This window comes from Podarcis filfolensis (genome assembly GCF_964270895.1).
Source record: "Podarcis filfolensis genome assembly, chromosome: 8".
Lineage (NCBI taxonomy): Eukaryota > Metazoa > Chordata > Lepidosauria > Squamata > Lacertidae > Podarcis > Podarcis filfolensis.
The window spans coordinates 49,617,334-49,633,352 of NC_139611.1; the positions used below are offsets into that span (position 1 = coordinate 49,617,334).

The 16,019-nt window shown below is 39.7% G+C and overlaps 1 protein-coding gene across 2 annotated transcripts; it reads left to right on the top strand.

Moving 5' to 3' along the window:
- On the top strand, positions 1-15,297 carry CENPN (centromere protein N). Of its 2 annotated transcripts, none has more exons than XM_083629832.1 (11): positions 1-382; positions 2,501-2,681; positions 4,068-4,113; positions 8,812-8,871; positions 9,673-9,749; positions 10,159-10,335; positions 10,569-10,670; positions 11,622-11,679; positions 12,191-12,303; positions 13,675-13,798; positions 14,791-15,297. In XM_083629832.1, the coding sequence occupies exons 2-11, from the start codon at positions 2,511-2,513 to the stop codon at positions 14,901-14,903; spliced, it is 1,041 nt and encodes a 346-aa protein (XP_083485958.1). In that variant the 5' UTR covers positions 1-382; positions 2,501-2,510; the 3' UTR covers positions 14,904-15,297. The 2 variants fall into 2 exon arrangements, with proteins under 2 accessions (XP_083485958.1, XP_083485957.1); XM_083629831.1 differs by having other exon boundaries at positions 138-297.
- The last annotated feature ends 722 nt before the right edge of the window (positions 15,298-16,019 follow it).

The window sequence follows — 16,019 nt, forward strand, 5'->3', positions numbered from 1 at the left end:
TGATTGCACACTATACTAACGCTGCCGCAATCGGAACAGGAGACGAGGAACGCTAGGGGACTTCTGTTGACTATCGCGGTTCGAGCTCTGCGCAGCCGCCAACGCGGCGCGTGGCACCGCTAGAGCGGTGATTGGCTTTGGCGGACGAGAAGGCGGCAGCTGATTGGCTGGTTCAAAGCTGAGGGGACGGTTTGGCGGCCGCGGCGGGCCGCGCCAGTCGTGAGGGGCTCGTAAGCCGAAAAAGAAGATGGCAAAGAGGCGGCGGCTGAACGCCGGAGATGGGAAGGACGGGGCCGAGTAAGTTCGACTTGAGGGTGGGGGAGCGCCGCTGAGGTAACAGGGGCTGCCCTTTTCCCTCAGAAGAAAGCGAGCCGGGGAAACGGTACGTTGTAAATCAGTCAGCTTATTTTTATCCGGCTCTTCCTCCGAGGAGCTCAGGACGGCCGTTAACATAGTGGGATCCCCATTTCGTCTTGGCGACAACCCTGTGAGGTAGGATAGGGCCGGGAGAGGAAGTCTCAGCCAGTGAGAGCTTCGTGGCCGAGAGGGTTTGAACCCGAGTCACGGCCTTTGGGCCTGGGGAGCCCGATGTCGTGCTCTCCTGGTGTTTGAGACGGCAACTCCCATCAGCCCCAGCCAGCAGGGATAAAGGGCATAGGAGCCCCGCCCCGTAGTCCCCAAAGTAATGTCAGTGAGTGGGTTGGAGTGTGGGAGAATGCTGCTGCTCATTGATGAGGATATTTTCCAAATTGTTATAGATCTGGGGGGATCCCGCCCCTAAACTCTAGGAATAAATAAGTATTAGGAGTTTGATTAAATGGGATGTGGATTAAGACACCAACTTCACAGCTGTGCTAGACAAGGAATTCCTGGGCTGGCTTATGCAAACCAACCTGGTGGAGCAAGGGTACAATAGAGGCGCTTAACAAGACAACGAAACTTCCCTCTTGCCCGCAGGTGTGAACTGAGACTGGGGATTTGGGAGGTTGCCAGGGTAACAGCTGGGTGGGAGCTAGGTGAAGAAGGATAAAAGAGCTGAGATCCATCATTTGGAGTGTGCTGGCTGCAAGCTACTTATACTGCTACCTTTTGGAATGACTATGGTGTAAAATCTGGACTTCCTTCATTCAGACTGAAGGTATAAATAGGTGAATAAACCATATTTCTTAAAGCATGACATTCTCCGCCATGTCTTCTATTCCCCAAAGGGACACAGACCCCATGTGTGTGCCTAGGACCCCATGGGCTTTTGCCACCAAGATGCTCGGAGACGCTCTGTTATTTTGCATACTTCAAGCATTTTTATATTCAATAACATTTATAGACAACTTGATTGTAAAAACAAAATACCCTCTTACAAAAATATATCTTCCAACAACTCTCAGAAGAAAGTAGGGTCCAGTGTACGCTTATGTTGCACTGCTCTCACAAGAGTAAAAGCCAGTATAAAGTGGCACTTACAGTGCCAGACTAAAAGCAGGTATCTGATAGTCCCAGATTCACATCCTCATTCATCCACCGAGCTCACGGAGAGTAACCATGCACCAGTCACTTTCCTTTCTCAGCCTGGTCTACCTCACAGAGGTTGTGAGGATAAAATGAGGGGAACATGTATTTGGAGGAATGGCAAGATAAAAATAGAATGTACATGTAATTGAACTACAGCTTGCATCATCCCTGACTATTGGTGGTGCTGACTAGGGTTGACGAGAGATGGAGTCCAATAGGATCTGGAAGGTACCACACTGATTACCCCTGTTGGAATAGTGTGTCCTGTACTGGCTTCTGAAGCAGGCTGATGTAGCCAAAACACGGGAGAAAATAAGTATTTAATATCTACTTGTTGTGGATAGGATGATTGATTCACAGTAGGTTCTACTTTATAGTATGACTAGACCTTAAAATCTCAAGTGATGAAGATCTAAATTTGTTGTGATTATCCTGAATTTTGGGAATATGTAGCTATACCACTGAGAGGTTTCTCACCTATACTTTTGCCAACATAATTTTGTAAATATTACTATCCTACCCTCTTAATTATATTTTCAAAACTCCTAAGCTTCTAAAACTTTAGCTCATCTCTTGATTGGAAGGTGTTTCAAACCTGTAATTATTTTAGGGTTGTGGCTGGGGTTTTTGAAGCTTCGTGATACCATTTTAAGATGAAGACAGACTTGTAACAGGATTCCAGATGTGGCTGCAGCAAATACTTATAGTAGCATTTCAATTTTTGCCATTTATTTTCAATCCCTTTCCTACTAATTCTTAATACTGTATTGGATTTACCTTTTTCACAACTGCTGCATGCTTTCTATCTTCAGTGTGTAATGCAGGCATCCCCAACCTCCAGATGTTTTGGCCTACAACTCCCATGACCCCTGGCTAACAGGACCAGTGGTCAGGGATGATGGGAATTGTAGTCCAAAACATCTGGAGGGCCGAAGGTTGGGGATGCCTGGTGTAATGTATCTGAATATTTAATCTCTATTTTATTTTGAAGGGTCTTCATTATGGATGAGAGAGTAGCTGAATACATTAGAAGAACTGTGCTGCGAATCCCACGTTCCGAAATGGGGAAAATGCTGGCCACATGGGGGTTTCTGTCTGAAACTCAGCTTCAGTCTTTAAACATCCATCAGCTAAAGGAAAATGTGTCCCAAGAAGTAGTTCGGCTATGTGAGGTGAGAACAGTATTGGAAGGATCATTGTGAAATTTGTACAGATGTCAGTGTTTTTTCTGCATAAAATAAAACACATGCTTACTGGGAAACATAGTACCGTACTATGACTGTACTTTTGGTGGTCTGTGTTTTAAAATTACTTTTAATAGGAGTTGGTCTCTTAATACTGAAATCTTTCTCAAGTGCCTTTAATAAGGGACCCACCAGGCCTTTGGTGATGTCTTCACCCAAATAAGAGGATGAGGCAGTGATGTGAGCACATGGGAGCATGTGTGAAAAGTAGTGGTCTTTGCAGTGAGAGAATTTTGAATGCACATTTGGGGGGGCACATTATTCTTACATTTATACCCCATCTTTTTTCTGTCACTATTATTCCTTGCATGTGCAATGATGTAGAACAGGCTTCCTCAAACTCAGCCCTACAGTTGTTTTTTTGGCCTATAACTCCCATGATCCCTAGCTAGCAGGACCAGTGGACAGGGATGATGGGAATTGTAGTCTCAAAACATCTGAAGGGCCGAGTTTGAGGAAGCCTGATGTAGAAAATAGCACTGGCTTTGGCCTTTGGGGTGCATATCTTCTTGTTCCAGTTCTGAGAACTGGAGCATACTGTATCTTCTTGCTCCAGTGCTGGAGTATAGCAGGGCAATGTGATGGAGCTCCTTTTAGCACCTAATCCAGAAATCTGAGCACTGTGTAACTGGAACCCTGGGGACAGGGCCACAAACCCCTCCCGCTGACAGTCTGTTACAAATTGTACATGTTGTATGGGAAATGTGACCTTGGAGCAATTGCGGTGAGGCTCAGGGATACTTTGGCTGTAGATATATTTTGATTTGTATAATGATTCTGCAGAATTTCAACAAAATCCATGACTGTTGTAGCCCTTGTTCATCTATGACGGAGTGCCCCCAGTTTCTTGTCAACGAAGCAACTAATGAATAACTAATAGATTTTACAGTTTCCGAGCTTAATAATGAAACAATATTATTTTAATACAAATGCCGTTTTTAACCAGATCTGGACATAAGAGTAAGCCATGAACCATGATTTACTGTGAATGAGTAGCATGCTGGTGCACACAGCTCTTTCACATCCACCCCCTCCTCCATGCTTGGAGAAAACAAATCAGGGCATAGACTTGGTTTTATGTGGGAACGAATCCTCACACATTTGCTTACCTGCTTAGAGAAAACAAACCACTAATGCTGGTTCGCAAGTAATACAAGGTCACTGTTCTACTTTGTTTTCTCCTAACATAATATGGAGGGGAGGGGGCTGGTGCACCAGTACATTTGGAAAAAACTGTGGCTTGCCATTGTATGCAATTTGGGCCTATATAATATCGTCTAACTTTTTTGATTAGTTGTTCTTATTGTCTTGAAGGAAAACCATGCAACTATCCAGCATGCAGCAGATCTAGACATAATTTGTAAGTGAAGTGTTTTCTTATATTTTGTTGTTGTTGTGATTAGTTTCTGTTTTGGTATAAACCAGTTAGATTTTGGTTAAGCACTCAGCACTTCCTTTTGATTAGATAAATATTTGTCTTGTCGAAAAAATAAATAATTTAACTTTTAGGTAATACAAGGTAGTTGATGACTCCCCTTCCCTCTTAATTTGATGGTATTGTTTTCATTACACAGTGATACTAGGCCCAGCTATCCATGTACCATTTTCAGAAGGCAAGAGTCCTCTCCAACCCAGTAATTGTGTTTAGCCAGTACTGTAATCGTATTCCCCAATGAACATTCCCAAACCAAAGAAGTTTCTACTAGACTAAGATTTCATTTCTTTGCAGTATGTTGTTGTTGTTGTTTAGTCGTTTAGTCGTGTCCGACTCTTCGTGACCCCATGGACCAGAGCACGCCAGGCACTTCTGTCTTCCACTGCCTCCCGCAGTTTGATCAAACTCATGCTGGTAGCTTCAAGAACACCATCCAACCATCTCATCCTCTGTCGTCCCCTTCTCCTTGTGCCCTCCATCTTTCCCAACATCAGGGTCTTTTCCAGGGAGTCTTCTCTTCTCATGAGGTGGCCAAAGTATTGGAGCCTCAGCTTCACGATCTGTCCTTCCAGTGAGCACTCAGGGCTGATTTCCTTAAGAATGGATACGTTTGATCTTCTTGCAGTCCATGGGACTCTCAAGAGTCTCCTCCAGCACCATAATTCAAAAGCATCAATTCTTCGGCGATCAGCCTTCTTTATGGTCCAGCTCTCACTTCCATACATCACTACTGGGAAAACCATAGCTTTTACTATACGGACCTTTGTTGGCAAGGTGATGTCTCTGCTTTTTAAGATGTTGTCTAGGTTTGCCATCGCCTTTCTCCCAAGGAGCAGGCGTCTTTTAATTTTGTGACTGCTGTCACCATCTGCAGTGATCATGGAGCCCAAGAAAGTAAAATCTCTTACTGCCTCCATTTCTTCCCCTTCTATTTGCCAGGAGGTGATGGGCCCAGTGGCCATGATCTTCGTTTTTTTGATGTTGAGCTTCAGACCATATTTTGCGCTCTCCTCTTTCACCCTCAATAAAAGGTTCTCTAATTCCTCCTCACTTTCTGCCATCAAGGTTGTGTCATCTGCATATCTGAGGTTATTGATATTTCTTCCGGCTATCTTAATTCCGGCTTCGGATTCATCCAGCCTAGCCTTTCGCATGATAAATTCTGCATATAAGTTAAATAAGCAGGGAGACAATATACAGCCTTGTCGTACTCCTTTCCCAATTTTGAACCAATCAGTTGTTCCATATCCAGTTCTAACTGTAGCTTCTTGTCCCACATAGAGATTTCTTAGGAGACAGATGAGGTGATCAGGCACTCCCATTTCTTTAAGAACTTGCCATAGTTTGCTGTGGTCGACACAGTCAAAGGCTTTTGCATAGTCAATGAAGCAGAAGTAGATGTCTTTCTGGAACTCTCTAGCTTTCTCCATAATCCAGCGCATGTTTGCAATTTGGTCTCTGGTTCCTCTGCCTCTTCGAAATCCAGCTTGCACTTCTGGGAGTTCTCGGTTCACATACTGCTTGAGCCTTCCTTGTAGAATTTTAAGCATAACCTTGCTAGCGTGTGAAATGAGTGCAATTGTGCAGTAGTTGGAGCATTCTTTGGCACTGCCCTTCTTTGGGATTGGGATGTAGACTGATCTTCTCCAATCCTCTGGCCACTGCTGAGTTTTCCAAACTTGCTGGCATATTGAGTGTAGCACCTTAACAGCATCATCTTTTAAAATTTTAAATAGTTCAGCTGGAATACCATCACTTCCACTGGCCTTGTTATTTGCAGTGCTTTCTAAGGCCCATTTGACTTCACTCTCCAGGATGTCTGGGCTCAAGGTCAGCAACCACACTACCTGGGGTGTACGAGACATCCATATCTTTCTGGTATAATTCCTCTGTGTATTCTTGCCACCTCTTCTTGATGTCTTCTGCTTCTGTTAGGTCCTTACCACTTTTGTCCTTTATTATGGTAATCTTTGTACAAAATGTTCCTTTCATATTTCCGATTTTCTTGAACAGATCTCTGGTTCTTCCCATTCTGTTGTTTTCCTCTATTTCTTTGCATTGCTCGTTTAAGAAGGCCTTCTTGTCTCTCCTTGCTATTCTTTGGAAATCTGCATTCAATTTCCTGTATCTTTCACTATCTCCCTTGCATTTTGCTTGCCTTCTCTCCCCCGCTACTTGTAAGGCCTCGTTGGACAGCCACTTTGCTTTCTTGCATTTCTTTTTCATTGGGATGGTTTTAGTTGCTGCCTCCTGTATAATGTTGCGAGCCTCCGCCCATAGTTCTTCAGGCACTCTGTCCAGCAAATCTAAATCCTTAAACCTGTTCCTCACTTCCACTGTGTATTCATAAGGGATTTGGTTTAGATTGTATCTTACCGGCCCAGAGGTTTTTCCTACTTTCTTCAGTTTAAGCTTGAATTTTGCTATAAGAAGCTGATGATCTGAGCCACAGTCAGCTCCAGGTCTTGTTTTTGCTGACTGTATAGAGCTTCTCCATCTTTGGCTGCAGAGAATATAATCAATCTGATTTCGATGTTGCCCATCTGGTGATGTCCATGTGTAGAGTCGTCTCTTGTGTTGTTGGAAAAGCGTGTTTGTGATGGCCAGCTTGTTCTCTTGACAGAACTCTATTAGCCTTTGCCCTGCTTCGTTTTGATCTCCAAGGCCAAACTTGCCAGTTGTTCCTTTTATCTCTTGATTCCCTACTTTAGCATTCCAATCCCCTATAATGAGAAGAACATCCTTCTTTGGTGTCACTTCTATAAGGTGTTGTAAGTCTTCATAGAATTGGTCAATTTCAGTTTCTTCAGCACCAGTAGTTGGTGCATAAACTTGGATTACTGTGATGTTAAAAGGTCTGCCTTGGATTCGTATCGAGATCATTCTATCATTTTTGAGATTGCATCCCAGTACAGCTTTCGCCACTCTTTTGTTGACTATGAGGGCCACTCCATTTCTTTTACGGGTTTCTTGCCCACAGTAGTAGATATGATAGTCATCCGAACTGAATTCGCCCATTCCCGTCCATTTTAGTTCACTGATGCCCAGGATGTCAATATTTATTCTTGCCATCTCATTTTTGACCACATCCAACTTACCCAGGTTCATGGTTCTTACATTCCAGGTTCCTATGCAATATTTTTCTTTACAGCATTGGACTTTCCTTTCGCTTCCATGCATATCCGCAACTGAGCGTCCTTTCGGCTTTGGCCCAGCCGCTTCATCAGCTCTGGATCTACTTGTACTTGTCCTCCGCTCTTCCCCAGTAGCATGTTGGACACCTTCCGACCTGAGGGGCTCATGTTCCAGCGTCATAACTTTTATATGCCTGTTGTCTTTGTCCATAGAGTTTTCTTGGCAGGGATACTGGAGTGGCTTGCCGGTTCCTCCTCCAGGTGGATCACGTTTGGTCAAAATTCTCCACTATGACCTGTTCATCTTGGGTGCCCTGCTTGGCATAGTTCATAGCTTCTCTGAGTTATGCAAGCCCCTTCGCCACGGCAAGGCAGTGATCCATGAAGGGGTCTTTGCAGTATACATAGCTTGAATTACATTTAGAGCCAGATAAGGAAATAGGATGCTCTTTTCAACTTAATCCTCTGTTTATTTACAAGTGTCACTGTTTAATTTGGCTTACTGCCACAAGTGTTTATAAGATTACAGTACTATTAAATAGTATTTGCATAACTCACTAAATACAAGCTTGAATATTTGTCAGAATCTGAAGGTTTGAATTCCATTGTGATCTGAAATCAGTAGTATTTGGTAAACATTTACATTGCAGCTATTTATAGTTTACATTGTGAAATGTTAAAATGTAACTACAGTACCCCAGATCATGCATTGATTTCTAGTTTGCTTCAATTTTTGAAAAGTAAATGGAGGTTGAAAGAATCTATCCAATGTCAAGTTAAGGAACCATAATTTCTCCTCCTCTCATAATTTGGAATAAATGTTTGGGTAAATATTTGATCTTTATTGTATTCACATTTATTGTAAGCTGCTTTATAGTAGAAATAACAATAAGAAGAAATAACTCAACTAGTCACTTGCAGGTTGGATTTGGCTCCTGAATAAATTTTGGGCACAAATGGCCCTATGCAAATATAATCAGAATGATATTAAAATTTGCTGACAATTATACTTGTTAGGGAAGTAAATTTTGGCTGCATGAAGGGATGAGGAAAGTGGGAGTATCTGTGTACAGTATTGTTTAGTAAGCCAAAATGTATGACTTAGAGTTATCTGCAAATGTGGCCAATGAGAATAGTATGTATCTGCACTATTTGGAAATCTGTTTATATCTTACCATTTGAAAACACATGTCCTATTTCTGTGAAGCTCTTAATTGTTGGGTGGAACCAGTTTTATTATATGGAAACTGATCATCCATGAAAAGGGTTGGGTTGGATTGTTCTAATCTCCAGAATGTGTAATAGATATGGGTTCCCAAGCATACAGAACTTAGCCATCCTTTCTGTAACAAAGAGCAAAACTGTTGACTACTCAGCAAAATGAAATATGAAATTCCTGTATTGTGTAGGGAGGAGTTGCTAGCTTATAACAATTATGGATTCTTGTGTTAATAAGCAATGCTGTTTATTGTCAAATATTTTTCCTCAGACAACTACACATACAGGGACAAAAAGCTTTGGACTGTTTATCAAATGACAAAAGAAGGTGGTAAGTGTTTATAATTATCAAAAGCATTATATAAATAAGTGAAGTGCCCAGTTATCTGTTATAGTCTTATTTTGCTTATCCTCACTTTAAAGTGGATTATGTCAGCTATCTTATAAAACTTGCTGGAAACCTCTAAAATTTTGCTGTTTTTCTTGCAGACCTTTGACTGTTTAGCAGAGCTCAAAGGGTTGGGTTTTTCTTAATGCTACTTAAAGGCCAAGATATACTTCTTCCTTCCATAATAAAACATTTCCCCCAGGAAATGAACAGAGCAATCTAACTGGGATGTGTGTATGTATGGATCCACCACCATATCCTAAGCCTCACCAACTCATGCCAGCCAGGGTGGCAGATTAGTTTTCATTACACCAGCTCTAGACTTGCTTTGAGGAAAGAGCAACTTTATTATGCCCTTTCCAGAACTATTGTCTACAGCAGCCATTCCATCCTATAGGAGAAGGTACTGCAGGATCTTTCCATAAACTCTGCTGGAAGATCAGAAACTTTGGCCCCTTCTCTCCTTGAATTCCTGTAATTCCAGGTGATCGTTATAAGAACTGAGAAACAGTGACTAAATTTTATTTCTCTCCCAACCCTTTTTCGTTTTGTATTTCATATTTTTGATTGCATTCCTGAGGGCAGGGATATGAGACCGTCTCAGAAAAGTTTTTAAACTAAAGAGCAGGATTTTTAAATTATTAATAATAAATAAATAATTTGGTATTTTGCATGATTGAACTAAAATAATGCAAGTTATGTTTGGAATGAAGCTTATTTTAAAATGTTTTATTTTATTGGCAGGTGATGAATATGACATTTTTGACTTGGCAGATTTTAAAAAGAAATTTAAAAGAAGTCTTCAGTCAGCTTTGAAAAATGTGAGCATAAACAATGCTAATATTTTGGGTTCTCTTAAATGTTTTGTTATCCTGTTGTATAAAAATAATGTAAATTTATAGTAATTTGGAACTAAATGGAGAAATGTCTACCATCTATCCAATTTAGCAGTGATCCTTGGGTTTGTTTTTGTTTTTTTAAAAATGCAGTATTTAGTATCATATTGGAAGGTAATTAGGTGTGCTTCATATCTCATAACTTCTTTGTATACATTGTAGAAACCATTGTGTTAAAATAGTTCATGATTTGTTTGCTGCCTCTTGTAACACACATATAAGAAACCAGGATGTCTATACTTCTTGGCCTTTAAATATAGGGTTCTCAGTAATTTGAGTGCCCACTTCTGCCAGCTAGACTGCAATATATATTTTTCCTTTATCTTTACTTCAGGTAACTATCAGCTTTAAAGAGTTTGAAGACAATGCAATTTGGATTCGCATTGCATGGGGAACACAGTATACAAAGCCCAACCAATACAAGCCATCCTATGTAGCTTACATTTCACAGACTCCTTATGTGTTCATATCCAGCTCTAGAAATAAGAACTGCAAACCGTTACTTTTGCAGGTAAATACATTATGTCTGGTAAAGATTTGTTTTTCTGTCATCTTCAAGGTAATTTCTAAACTTAGATTTAGTAAGAGTGAATGAACAAGCAACTGGAAATTACTGCTCAGCTGCATGATATCCTACAGAGGTATATACTCTGAAATTCAATATCAAATTCCAATTCTAAAACAGAAATAATGGAACAACTCTTTCAACTTCAACTAAACTAGCACCTTCATTTTTAATTAAAGGCCCTGCTGATAGCTGCCAGTTACAATGACATCCATGAAATGGACCTCCGAAGCCGTTGTTTAGACTCGCTTAAAGATATTTTACTTAAGCGATGTAGCCAGGTGAGTTATTTAAGTATACTATTCTAAGTCAAATCTTGGGGGGTTTTTTAAATCTTAGGCCTGGTTCTAAAATTCCCAGGAGGTAAGGAAATTTTCTCCTTCAAAGAGATTGCTTATAGTACTACAGAGCTGTACAGTCTCACAATCAGGAAGAGATAATAAGGGCCAGAATTAGTTTCCCTCCTGCTTTTAGAGCCATTATTGAGTTTTTATCATTTCTGTCTGTTATCACTTAATCTCCAAATATGCCATTGAACTGCTTTGCATTACATGCTAAGCTGAACCTTGCTAAGTCACTTTGCTCCTCCCCTGTCCTTTTTGCTATTGTGCTGAGCCAAGGTTTGGCTTGATGTGCTGTCTGAACTGCGGCTTGTGGTTAAGATCTCTGTTCACTAACCATGAGCTGTAGCCAAGGTTTGTTCTTGGCTACATTTCATGGTTAGTGAAGAGAGAATTGAGCCAAGGGTCCTTCACTGAGCACTGGCAAGAAGGAAAAATACTTGGTTTAGTCTAATGTTCAAAGCAGAGGTTGTGGTTTGTTTTCCTCTAAACAAACCACAACAAGAAGTCAGCATTTTTAATATAAATCAGATTGCAGTTTTGTGATGCTAAGCCAGTGATTTGGTTTGTTTCTTCATAAACTAGAAGGAGGAGCAAAACAGCCCTGATGGAGTCATTAAGCATAATATATAGTTAACAGTTTCTCATGGCATGCAAACTGGGTCTTAAGTCAATGAACTTGGAATATTGGTTGTATACAAAGTCCTACTTGGAGTAGACCCATTGAAATTGATGGACCTAATTTAGTCATGCCCATTCACTTCAGTGGGTCTTCTCTAAGTAGGACAAGCATTGAATGCTATGCAGTTTCATACAATCACTCATTAGAGGCAAAAATACACTAACAATGTTCTATCACTATTCTATCTCTCCATGGACCCCCTCCTCCAGAAATTCCAAACACATCACCCACAACCTCTACAAGAACGAAATTGCATTCTGCAAAGAGGTACCCATAATATCTTGGTTTAAAACTCTATATAGCAAAACAGTTTATTTAAATATTAAGAAGTCTGGCCATTGTAAGAAGGCCCATGTTTACAACATGACTATCGGTTTTGGGTGCCCATATCCCCTGTGTGTGCACAGGAAGTGGTTCAGCAAGTTGTGCACTAGTTGGAGAGGTTTATCAATCTTCTAAAATATTTAAATAAATATTCAGAAACTTCAAATAGTGGCTAATATTTATCTTGCATGCATTAAACTCACAGCTGGAAGTTCATAGCTTTCTCTGGTGTTGATCTGTTCACTTTTAGTATGTTTGTTATAGAGTAAATGAATGGGGGGGGCACTGCAGCACAATTCATAGAGTACTTCAAGCACCCAAGAGTGAACTGCGTGTGTATGTCTTACTCTGTTGCATCATGACCTTTACATCTTTGGAATTCTGTTCAGTTCTGAATGCTACTTTGAAAAGGATAACATTTTACATGAGATTTTATATGGTTCTGTACTTTCAGTGGATCCAAATATAGTAAAGGAAGATAAACTTAAAAAGGAAAGAATTGAAAGAGTTAATGAGGAAGCCTTTGGTGATGGTCCTCAGCCAAAACTGGAGTTTGCACAATACAAGGTAAAATTATATTTAATGCATATTATATAAATTTAATGCACAAATATACATTTATTATGTATATGTATTCTATAGAATTTATTTTTGCACAAAGCAATACTTAGGGCTGAAGTGTCAGTTAACTACTTAGATTAATTATATAAGACTATTTGATCAACTGAAAAAGGTGCCATTAATCAGATTTAAAAGAAATACATGAAACTATATGGTAGGCACCATCTCAGGGGAGGTGCTCCCCTGTGTAAGATGCACAAACAAGTTCAGTTTTTATTCTGTTTATTCTATTACTACTTCAATCCCATTTGTTTACTCAGAAGTAAGTTCCTATGTTCAGTTAGAGTTGTTTGTGGCCTAAAATTCATATAATTGACTAAGTTTTCTATTTCTGCAGCAGCCCTGCAATTTTTGTAATATAGGCCAACTGTTAGCGTGCAGATTTCATTGTACTAACTGAAAGAGTATTGATTTGTTCCTCCGTGTTGCATGAGTCCATTCTAATACTGTATAGACTGCTTGAAATACAGTCTAAAACCTTGGGCTTAAATGGCTTACTTTTCTTAAATGAACTATTTTACATGCACACAGGATTTCCAGCCGTGCATGCAGATCATTACCCTGTATACAGAATGGTGATATTCCTTTGATGTTGTAATTGATACATCATGGTCTTGAAATGTTAAAGTACTTTTCTCAATTCACAACAACCCCAGAGGGTAGTGTACTGAGACTGAAGTAATTCTTATGCTTTTTAATTGAGCCAATACTGTAGCAATACTGAGACAGTAAATTAGAATATGTAGCTTAGTGCAGTGATAAAAATGCAATCAAAATTGCTGCAGGTGTTTTGGGTTCTTTAAAACTGTGAATGAGGCTGTTTTAGGCATTGTTGCCTATTTGCCACAGGGGGGCACTCTGGTTTTTTTTAAATGCACATCTATTGAACCTGTTTTATTTAATGTCTTTGTGACAGAAGGCCCAAGTAACGCTTGTTTCGTGGTACAAGACAGGTAGAATTCCACCAGAGTGATATAGTTCTCCATATGTTGAGCTCAGTCTTCACTGATTGGCTCTGTGTGTGTGTATACACACAAATACTTAAGAAAACATAAGTACTTTGAAAAATCAGATTGTAAAATCTGAAAAAGTTGCTGTTCCTGTTTGTCGATTTCTTAAAGAAAATGCATAAAGCTCTTTTAAAATGAGGTGCAGGAAAGGATAACTGTTGAATTCTGAGTGGATCCTGAGTGTAATAATCTGTTGGCTGAAAACAAAGTGTAGTTTTAGCACTTTGAACTGTAAAAATAATTATCGGCTTATTATAAGCTACAAAGAGCGCTTTTTTATAAACCCATTTATTGATTTGACTTACAGCTTGAGACTACGTTCAGAAATGAACAAGAAAATGGTATCTTGAACAATAAAGACCCGTTTAGATGTATGGTCAAGTTTTCTAGTCCTCATCTTTTAGAGTCACTGAAATCCCTAGCACCTGCCGGTAAGTGTTCCAGTGTCTGAGAATGCACACTCACAGTATTATGTTTTGTATGCTTATCTGGTGCATAAGGATTCCATAGAAGCAGTAATTCCTGAGTTTCAGTACCACCACTGCCAAACTTATTTTTAATCTTTCAATGTTTTAAAACTGGTTTAGGCTTTAAATGACAGCTGATAATCAGACAACTGGCAAAATGTACTCTGTTTCACTTGTCAGTACAGTGGAACCTCTACTTACGACGTAATCAATTCCAGAGGTCTGGCCATAAGTCAATCCGGGTCGCTGGTAGAAGCGCTGTTGTGTGTGGCAGCCGCTTTTGTGCATGCACGAATCGCAGCAAACCCGGTATTTACTTCCGGGTTTGCCATGGTCGCAACTTGGATCGGGCCCAAGTAGAGGCAGTCGTAAGTATAGGTTCTACTGTATTTAAATGCCAAAAAATTGAGTTGAGGAATATTGGCTGTGCCAACATTCCAACATAAGTTAAGATGCAGGCAAATGATTCCATAACATCTTCAGAGCCCTTTAGCACTGCAGCTGAATGTTCGTACTTCAGTTCCTATTGCTTGACTTGCACAGGGGAGTGAGAAACTGAAATGTATCAAACTATGCTAGCAGGAGACATTAGGGGCTGAACTTGACTAAAGGTCCCCTAGTGTGGGGTAGGGAATTATTGGATCAATCCCCATGACGTCTAGTAAGTAAGGCAAATTATGAGAGTTGTAGTAAGCATGGCTAATTAAGGGTCATCAGTTCTCCAGTCCTGGTCTAGTGTAACATACAGAGGATTATAGACTATTATAGTGATCTAGAATAAAAGGCAAGTGCATAAACCAAGTGAAGAGCTGTGTTTAAAAGAAAAGGCTTATGTGACCCTTAAAAGACAGGTCCCACCAAACTGTTTTGTTCTTTGGACAGCTGTACTTTCAAGGCAATATGGAACCATATGCAAAACTTAGAACTGATTCTAATTTTGTTTTCTTCTATTGTAGGGCTGGCAGATGTTCCCCCCTCACCATTACTTACTTGCATCACCCAAAAAGCCAGGAACTATTTTAGAATTAATGAGAGAAAAAGTGCACTATCACAAACCCTTGCAAGCTAATGGCATTTTTAGACAAAGGAGTGGATTACTTATTTCTCTTCAGCAAAATAAAACAACATGGAATGTATTCCTATAAACCTCTTACAATTTAGTTGGTCAGATTACAATATGACATCTTAGCAGGCTGTAGCCTGCTAGCTGATGTGACCTGTTGACCAGAGTCTGTATGTACTTCCTGGACAATGAGTAGGTGAACTTCTTTAGCAAATAACTGAAGTTAGATGTAATATCAAAGTGCTTGATTGTTTAAGCAAATGAAAGTTTTACTTATCTTTAACTTTTCAGGCAACTTTTCAAAATTCTTATTGATATGGTATTAAAATTATAATAAACATGGTGCTTGTAATATTAGTTTTTAAAATAGCTGTGTGATTAAATAAATGAAAGCTTATAACTGCTTGTGTCCAAGTTTTTTCACAAGAGTAAATAAAGCTATTACATTTTACTGCCACTTCCCATTTAATACAGTAGTGTGCTTATCGAAGAACTGGAATTAGTAATGCATTTCCTTGTTCTCTAGTCCAGTGGCTTACACATTCTTGCTGTTTTACCCCCAAATGTAGTCATCAGTAGTGATAGTGATATGATGTATACAAAACTCAAGCTGTGTACAGTATAATGAGACAAACTCTGAAGTGCAACCCCCTCTGAATAACAAAATACCCTGATTCAAAGCACTGCAAAGTCTGAGCATGTAACTGGCCCCATTATACTGGTAGTATCTCTTTTATATCAAGTATGTGTGCCTCTGTTGAATTACAATCAGATTTCCAAAGAAGGTTGAGAGACAGCATATTTTAGAGAATCAAAGATTTATTTACTATAGATATAAAATCATTATTTTGAATTTTTAAAGGTTAAACACTGACATTAATGAATATTTAATCCAACTGCTAACGGTATTCCTCCTTCTTTAATATAAGCCTTTTTTAGATTTTCTTCCTATTCTTATTCAATGTCCAAACCTGTTTTGAAGTTAATTCACATGTTGTGGGGTACTCATTTTGACTTGGAAGAAAACAGAATTTTATAGTTCAAATTGGGAAAAATAAATACAGTAAATGGACAAAAGTACAAAGATTCATAAAACATTTAGGGGTATGCGTACCCCTGTGT